The sequence below is a fragment of the Chamaea fasciata genome, unplaced genomic scaffold (genome assembly GCF_029207755.1).
Source record: "Chamaea fasciata isolate MVZ Bird 193981 ecotype frontalis unplaced genomic scaffold, bChaFas1.0.hap1 SCAF_3, whole genome shotgun sequence".
NCBI classification, from domain to species: domain Eukaryota; kingdom Metazoa; phylum Chordata; class Aves; order Passeriformes; family Sylviidae; genus Chamaea; species Chamaea fasciata.
The window spans coordinates 58,152,827-58,161,760 of NW_027094088.1; the positions used below are offsets into that span (position 1 = coordinate 58,152,827).

General features: G+C 49.2%; 1 protein-coding gene across 1 annotated transcript; it reads right to left on the reverse strand.

Annotated features, from left to right (window-relative positions):
- Positions 1-5,734: 5,734 nt before the first annotated feature.
- Positions 5,735-8,580, reverse strand: TCF21 (transcription factor 21). Its single transcript, XM_066179147.1, has 2 exons — positions 7,874-8,580; positions 5,735-6,282 (listed from the first exon to the last, which is right to left on the reverse strand). Exons 1-2 carry the CDS (start codon positions 8,321-8,323, stop codon positions 6,193-6,195), a joined length of 540 nt encoding a protein of 179 aa, XP_066035244.1. The 5' UTR covers positions 8,324-8,580; the 3' UTR covers positions 5,735-6,192.
- Positions 8,581-8,934: the final 354 nt, after the last annotated feature.

Consider the following 8,934-nt stretch of genomic DNA (forward strand, 5'->3'; position numbering starts at 1 on the left):
ACTGTTCTTAATCTTTGGTGAGTAGAATAAAACTCAGGTCTGTGTGGATGTGTCCCCAGCCACAGCACTGACTGTTGGAGGCAGAGCATGATCCAGAGCCTGGTTTATCTATTCTAGTAAGTGTAGATGTTAGATATCCAGCCTGAGAGGATCACTCCCCACACCTTTCTTTGTACTGAGTTCAAAGAGCAAACATCCTTGGTGGTTTCAGTGTGCCTAGAACAGCAGCCCACGGGTTTGTGCACCAGAAAAGCTGGTGCCCTAAACGTATTCCAAACTTATGTGTGAACCTTCAGCCAGTCATTTGTCATCTCTTTTTCTTCCCATCTGTATAATGATAGTGGCCTCCTGTAGAAAAACATTTGGTCATGAGGGGACAGCCAAATGCTGCAAGATGACTCCTGTCTTCTGTGTACTTTCTGTATTGACTCTGAGATGCCAGGAGTGTAAAAGTCCCTATGTAAGAAAAAAACAACATGTTATCAGTGAGGAGGCACTGTTCCCATTCTGGTCGCCTTGGCCAATAAAAAGCATCACAGGAAACAGGATGCTGCAGCGAGAGGCCGTGCTGACACTTCAACTGCTTGTCCCACATGATGGTCTTTGCCTCCTCCCTGACGGGGGGAAGTGCTGCAGCAGCAGCCTGGGAAACCATCCAGGGACAGTTATCTGTGCAAGCACATCCCTGGGAACGCTCTTTGCCTGTGCCCACTCCTCCTCCCCTGCTGCTGCCGTGCAGGCTTTCACAGATGTTCCTCCCAGGAAAAGGCAGCTGCAGCTCTCAACCTCCTGGTTTCCATCTCCCCGGTGGTCTGGCTCCACCCGTCTGTGATGGAGCTGCTGATAGTTCCTCCCTTCCTGAACCTATCCTGCCACAAGGACTGAGCTCTTCAGAGGAAGAGGAATTATTCTATGCCTTTTTCTCCCTTTCTTCGTGTCTCCTGGCTGTGTAGCTATACGCTTGCTTTCTTTCCCTAGTGTTTCTGAGCCTTGTTTTTTAAACAACTTGTAAACAACCAAGAGAAAACTCAAGACTGTAGATAATCCATATTTACAGTTGGATGTGGTCTAATAGTTTATGCAACAGCCTGAGGTCTAAATTAGGATTGGGGTTTTTTCTTTGCTCAAGGAGAAGAACCTCCTAAAATTTAAAGTGAAGGAAGGATTTGCACTGGTTTTTACTTTCTTGCTTTTGTTATGGTCTTTTTTTTCCTTGCAAGGAGGTTTTGAAGATAGTGTAACTGAGTGCACGCATGCGCATTGGCTTGAAAACGAGTTTCATCTGTTTACAAGTTTCAGTTTAAGGGCAAAACCCTAAGGCAAGAAAATGCGTCATCCCTGGACTGTTGTGACCCTAGTGTATGTCCGTGCTGCATTTGGAAAATGAGATGACTTGCATGCCTGGGCCTACTCAAAGTCAGTTTTAAACTCAGAGACACCAGTGTCTGAAGAGAAACCATTTACTTGTAGAACTTTGCTGGTTTTGCAGTCTGCTGGCAACAGTCCTCTCGAAGGTAACGCATGGCTTTTCCCCATCTTTCCTGGAGCATAACTTTTAGGTCAGACCTATGGCATCTCAGAATTGCAGAAATTTCCCAAGCCATAACACATCAGTAGCTTTGCAGCACTAGCGACAAAAAAATGCCATCGTTACTGGTTGTGCCACTTCCCATCCATGAACTATGCTGAGCTGAAGAGCATGAAGCAATCTGTGGCTGAATAGTGAGCACAAGATGGTATTTACCCTGTGGGCCTGCATTTGATAGCACAGTCTTAATATGGAAATAGTCAGTGCTACATGGGCCTGAACAATGAACACAAACTACTTGAATCTGACTGTTGAAAGAAATTCTTATGGAGGATTTTCCTGGTGTGTATATACATGGTAATTACAGGATGCTTGGTTGTTTGCTGCTACAAATTTCAATTTCATTGAGATTTATTTTAATGTAATTGACATTTCTTCTGTAATCCTGTCCTTTTTGTGAGACTGTGAGTGCTAATCTGCATACAGATATCCAGACAAAAATTAAAATACCCGGCAATTTTATCAGATTATACCCTCCACTTGTACACCAGATATGTGGAAGTTTTGTTCTCTTTTAGAAAGTTTATTACCTGCAATTAGCTAATTTTTAAAATATTTTGCATATTTGAATTTTTTTTTTTGCTATAAATTATAATGAGAGGAAATGATCACAGGGTTTTGGCAAAAATTGTCTTTTGAAAAATATATGTGATTTGTTAAAAGGAAGCAAGTTTTTTTCCAGGCAGACACAACTGAGGGGTTACAAATATGAATATGTCAAGCAAATATATGTGCTTGTGATCTTATCACTATGTCCAAGATTCAAACCAGCTTCCCTACAGAAGAAACCACACAGATTTTGTGTCTTTTATTTTCTGAGGTGAGCTGGGAATTTTTACCTCAGAGGCACTTAAAGAATAAGCTATCTTGTACATGTTCCCTTATGCACCTTGAAGTTTGAGGGCACAACCCACACTGCGGCCTTGCTGCCCCAGTCAGCGTCCAGAGCAGCACGGCATTTTACAGGTGTCTGCAAAGTGGGTTTCTTGCTATGCCGATGCTTCAGGCTGGCAGATTTCCATCCCAGTGAGAGGATAAGATAAGCCTAAAAGGTATTTTCTGTAAGATCTTACAGACTGTGAAAGCTTCTTCGAAGGGGCACAATGTCAGCACCAAATCCGGGAGCCTGAGCACTGAGTCTAAGCTGCAAATAAAGGATTTGCTAGTCTCTAGCTGAATTGAAAAATGGTCATGAAGTAGCTGGGTTGAAACTGGTTTCTTTACAAAGAAACAAACAAGCAAAAATACTAGTATTAAAATCAAATGGAACTAAACTACTTTTATAGACTTCTTATCTTAAAACATGTAGGTCCATAAGCAAGTTTTCTTTGAACTTGTATCCTGTGACTGAAGAAGTGTTTAGAGCTTCATCTACAGCTGACACTGCTCTATATGCTCTCGAATCCAATGAAGGCTGAGCTCATGTTGAAACCCTTCCTTCAATTGCAAAATTTATAGACTTTTTCTTTACTCAGCTGCCTGTTTTCACACACACACAAATATTAAAAACTATAGTAATTTAGTTATCTTTGAGACCTCTGTCAAATCTAGCTGAAATCAGGCAATGAGTTCAAACATTACTAGGAGGGAATGTATACAGACACTCACACAGCTGCATCGACATCCATGTAGATACAGAAAGATAAACCAAGTCAACTTTTTTTCCACATGAAAAAGGGGTATATTTTGGTAAATATTAAAATGCATCACTTTGTACAGAAAAGCAAGAAAGCAAACAAAATATTTTCTTTAAAGTCTTTGACTTCAATATTTAAACCTGTTCCCTCTTTTCCTTAGCACATTTGCGAGTTCCTTTAAAAAGTATAAATTGCTTCAGTCAGACTAAACATACATTTTCTGTTTGCAAATATTTTGCAATAAAATTGCACTCAGCAGCAGGGTAGAATAATTTCATTCATTGTTCTCCTGAAGTGCATACTAGAACTCTTAATTCATCCAAGAAACTTGGGCTGTTGAAGCCAGCTGCCAGCACTGTGCCATTACTGTCAGGTCTATGCCCTTAACACAAGAGGTCACCGGACCAGGAGTTCCCAGCCACAAAAATGCCTCTGGAAAATATGTTCATTGTCTTCAAAATTGAGATAAAACCATTAATTGGTTTACAGTCAGAGTAAAGTCATTATTTACCTTTCTGTGTACTGCTGGTTGCTTTTGTTTTTTTCTTGTTGCATTTTGTTTCTTTGTTGCTGAACTGTTGCTCAGAGGCAAGGACTGAAGAAGGTGCAGGATGCTTGAGGAATAATTTAGTCCCCAAGAGACTTACAGTGTAGACTGCTACATAAAGCGAACAGCAGTACGAAAAACAACGGTGTCTGCTGCCGGCGTTTACACAGTAAACATCTTCAACACTTACTGTTCCTGCAGCTTTTGGCACATGGTTATAGCTGTGTTCCTCACATCTCACAGGGTACCACTGTATTCATCCCTTCCCTTTCTTCAATGTTTTATTTCAAGTGGTGAATGAACACTGCATATGGTTAATTAGGTGGGGAGATGCTGAGTGCAGTTAGCAAGCATTGCAAGACAGGGTGGCAAAGAAGTGTGTGTTAGAATATTCAGAATTTGACTCAATTTTATGCATATCTCAGATGCGCTTCAATTTCTGCTTTCTAGAAGGAAATCAGCACCTTGCTGTGAGTCTTGACCAGACGTTAGTTAGTATAGATTTAAGTTAAGATTTTGAGTGGTTATTTCCAATGGTTAGTTTCAATTCACTGAGTAAATTTAGAGGTTAAAATGTGTGTTTGCTGTATCAGTCACCTGCGCTCAGCTTAAGGCCGTGGGGCCTCTGTTCTGTCTCCTTTTAACAGACCAGCAATTCCCACTGAATTTCCCAGTGCCTGGGGCAAAGAAATCAGCAAATCAGCCTGTCCAGTTGCGGTTACCAGAGCCGCACGTCCCTTCAGCGGCTGTCCTGGGTCTGTGGCCGCAAAGTCAGTCAAGCCCCTGTGTGTAAGAGCGCACCTCACCTGGCGCAGTCCTGTCCACAACAGCGAAGTTGCGCATGGTTAGGCCAGGCACAGAGGTCTGCTCTTAATTGTGCGGCGTGGAGATAAAGCTGAGCAAAAGTGAAATTAAACAGCTCTCCCCTTCACAGCCATTAGGATGATATAGCAGGTCCTGGCCCTTTTCATAATGAGGGCCGAGATGTTTGCACAGCCCTCTGTTCACAGCGAGCTGCTTTAATTAAACCTAACCTAGCCCACGCATGAACCCGACTGGTGAGTTTGGGTTGCCTGGAGGACGCGCCACCTCGTCCAGTTATCTCGGGGGAAAGTGGGGGATGAGAATTAACACAATCCAGGCTGCACGGGTGCCCGGGGCAGCTCAATACCCGCCTGCGAGGGATACCCGGGGGAGGGAGCCCCCGTGAGGGTCTGTGGCCCCCGCCCTGCCTGTGACCGTGTCCCGGACCCTGCCGCCGGCCCCCGCAACTAGCGGGGACGTAGGGCTTGGTCCGGGGAACGGCCCTGTCGCCCCTGCTGCTCCTCTCCTGCTTTCGGCAGGAAAGTACCCAGGTATCAAACGGAACCGAGAGATGGTATTGAAAGAGCAAGTGAGGCGGAAATTTAAAGCCCCTCTGCTAATAATAACAGTATAAATAACCGAAGACATCTTGTAAACAGTGCGGTCATAACCCTGAAACATTAAACAGCGCGGTGGGATCTGGCGCATCAGCTGCCGGCGGCCGCTGCCGGTGCAGGGGGAGCGCCCCGCACTCCTGTTTATCTCAGCCTCATCTCCCACGGGCGCGCTGATCGATAGAGAGGAGATGTTTAACTTAAAAATTCCCGGCGCTGAGGACCGACTGTACTTCATCAATAGATCACTGCTCCCGTCCCCGCGGAGCAGAGCGGCCGGAGCGGTTCCCGCAGCGCCCGGGCGCCGGGCTGCGGAGCCGGGCCGGGCTCCCGCGGCGAGCTGCGGACCCAGTCTCCCCCTCCCCCAGGGGTTTGCTCCAGGTCTTTAGCTCCGGAGAAGCAGACCTCCTGTGTCCCGGGGCGCAGAGGCGAGATACCCGCAGCGGGATCCCGGCCGCTTCGTGGAGCGGCGGAGCCGGTGGAGGCTCAGTCCTTCCCCCGCAGAGCCCGAGAGTCTCAAACGAACACTTAACACCGCTCCGTGTTCAGTAGAAAGGAAGGTTTATTCACAGAAATAGAGCAGAATCTGCTTGAAGAAAATATATCTATATATCTTTAGGGTGAATTACTTCATAGAGATGACTGTCAAAGTCAGTTTTTCTAGGCATCTACATATTTCACAGGTCTCAGACAAAAGATACACGCGGGGTAGGTTTTGTTTGATCTCTGTCTTTTCTCTAGTAGCTCTTGAACCAGCAAGGCTGTGGTTGCAGGACACTCGACTGTACACGCATTTAATAAAGTTAAATAGAGTCAGGATCTCTCGGGGTGGATGGAGTCTTTGCTAGGGCACATTTGTTCTCCTCCGCGCCGGGAGAGCGGCTCTCCCCGTGGCTCTGGCCGGGGCCCGGGGCAGCGGCGGGGCCGCGGCGGGTCCCTGCCCGCCCCGCCGCCCGCTCCACGGCCGCGCCGGGACGGACGCTGCTGGCCCGGCCGCGGGGCTCAGGATGCCGTCGGGCCGCACAAGCGGTTTGTGTTCACCACTTCTTTCAGGTCACTCTCGGGTTTGCCGGCTACCATAAAAGGCCAAGTCTGTAGCCAGGAAAAGACACGAGTGGGAAGGGGGTTACATATGGAGAAATGCACATTGCAACGCTCATATCGCCAGCGGGTCCGGCTCGGGAGCGTCCGGGGGGACCGAGCCCGGCATTCTCCACCTGAGTCCACTTCGGGCAGCGCTCGGCGGGGCTCAGGCCGGAGCAGTTGCCGCTGGCTTCGGCAAGGACCCTTTTGCCTTTCGCCGGCGGCTGATGCCGCTTCGCCTCACAGCCCCAGCGGTCCCCACCGGGCGTCCTCGGGGCGGCGAAGCCCGTCTGATACGCGGCAGAAGGGAGGGAGAAAGGAACCGCCTGGCTCCGGAACACTCGCATACCCCCGGCATAATCGCCGCGGGCCGTAGCCGCGCCTCCCCCCGCATTTGGTCGTGACCAGCGTGGGGACTCCGACCCGCGGAGCCGCCTCACGCCTCGCCGAGCTACCCCGGGTGCAGGAGCTGCTCGGAGCCCCTATAGCCCCCGACCGTTCTCCCTGGCCTCCCGCGGCTCGGGGAGAATGTTTTGGTGTGCCTCTGTGCGGAAGAGGAGGGAGTTTATATCTATATTAGGTGCTGGTTTTTTTTTTTTCTTTTCCTATGTTGTTGCGTTGAGGGTTTTGTTTTTAATCAAAAATTATCTCTAAGGCCCTTAGCAGCTGACACAGCGGGTAACGTACTTCCCCCCAGAGTCCAGAGCTCAAAAGGCAGAGCCTGACCTCAGTGAAACGTCCCCAGTTCCCCTCTGTGATCCATTTATGAGTCAGGGTCCGCACGTGTGGGCAGTGTAAGGGCTGTATGTCTAAAAAGAGCCCAGGCAGATCTTGCTTACCCCAAGTTTACATCATTTGTACATATTTTTAGAGCTGGAAATTGGATATTTCTGGCGGCCGGGTATGCTCGGGAGATCCAGGGCTGCTCAGGAAAACTTTATGTGGTGGGAGCAGCAGGAGAGACATCACACAGCCCAGGGAGAGGCATTGTGGAGCGTGCCTGGGGCAAACACCTCCTTTGGGGAGTCTGCACTGGTATTTATTTCTCCTGTGCCAGTTTACAGGGATAGGAGAAATATTCTGGACACAGCAAACCTGAGTGGTTGAGCACAGAACCCCAAGAGTCCTGTCTTTAAAAAGTTAGGGTTTGGGGACAAAATTGTGTCAAGAAACATTAGGGTAGAGACACAGGATAAGAAAAAATCCTGTGTCCTGCCTCAAACACACCCTTTTCTACCCGAATTCCTATACCTGCCCACTTGCAGGTAGAAAGCTGCCAACAACCCTCTCTGATTTCTCAATCATTTCTGGGGCAGTAAAGCGTAAAGCCTGCCCCTGCTTATTTGTGGCCAGTGTGGCTGCCTGTCTCCTGGAAGGAGCAGCAGAGGGGGCCTAGGAGGCTTGGCGCTCAGGGCACAGGGCAGCAGGGTAGCTGGGAGCCTGTCCCTTTGTACAGCACTGCTTTCCACCCCACTGGCCGCAGGCTCTCTGTGAGAAGCATAGCAAAGTTTTGTCCCCACACATGCCCCATGCCAGCTCCTTGCCCACCTCTCCCCATGCACACGCACGGAGCGCCTGTCCCCAGCCGACTCTGACTTACCAAGTTGACTGGGTGGATGTAGCCGTTCTCATACTTGTCATTGGCCAGGATCTGCCTCAGGTGAGCAATGTAGCTGGAGGCCAACCTCAAGGTGTCCAGTTTGGAAAGTTTGGTGTCTGGGGGCACCCAGGGTAGGGTGGTCTTAAGCCTGGAGAAGGCTTTGCTAAGGACCCTCATCCTCGCCCTTTCCCTGGCGTTGGCAGCATTTCTCTGTACCTGCTTTCCCTCTTGGCTCACTCCATTTAAAGGGCTCTTCTTGGGGGGAGCTTTTTTCCTCTTGCCCGAGGCCCCTCTCCCCTTCTGAGGGGAGCCATTCTCGCCATTGGATCCCTCCTCGTTGCTCTCGGTGGACGCCCCAAACTCTTTGTTAGTATCCATTTTCAGGCCATCGCACTCCAGCATCTCCACCTCCTGCAGATCTTCCACATCACTGAGGGACCCAGTGGACATGGTCTGGAAGATGCCAAACGACCAGCAGGAAAGGGGGGAGGGGGGGAAGAAGGGTAACTCCTCAAATCTATTTCAAGGCAGCGTAGGAGAGAAGGGGTGCCAGTATCTTCCTCCCCTTCCCTCCTCCCCCCAGGACTAAAGCACAATACCAGTCCAGAGAGGATCCCCGCCCTCCCGCCCCCCAACCCCGCTTTGCCTGTGTTTGAGGGAGGGAGTGAGATTGTGTGAGAGAGGGAGAGAGGGAGAGAGAAAGCCGAGGAATTTAGTGAGGACACTAGTAATTTATCTGGGGGATAAGAGAGGCGGATCCAGCCCAGGGGAGGGGCCTTGCCCACTGAGCACACCACATCCCCAATCACAGACCTTTGCACAACACAGGGAATGAGGTATCCCAGCAAGCCTTTGCTGAGAGCTCGGAACTGGGATTCAAATCTTCACAACTGGACTAAAACAACTCATTTACTCTCTCTCCCCCTGCTATTTCTATCCTCCCCATTCCTCCTCCTCCTTCTCCTCCTTCTCTTCTCCTTCCCCACTTCCCTTTACAGCCCAGGGTTGCTCTCCCCCTCTTCTGCCTTCTAGATGACCCAGGCAGCTGGTGTCATGATTCT

Bases quoted from the DNA above. Each gene is read 5' to 3' on its own strand.
- TCF21 (XM_066179147.1), bottom strand. From the start codon at position 8,323: ATGTCCACTGGGTCCCTCAGTGATGTGGAAGATCTGCAGGAGGTGGAG. The intron at 6,283-7,873 runs GTAAGTCAGAGT...TCCTGGCTACAG, and splicing joins ACATCCACCCAGTCAACTTG to ACTTGGCCTTTTATGGTAGC.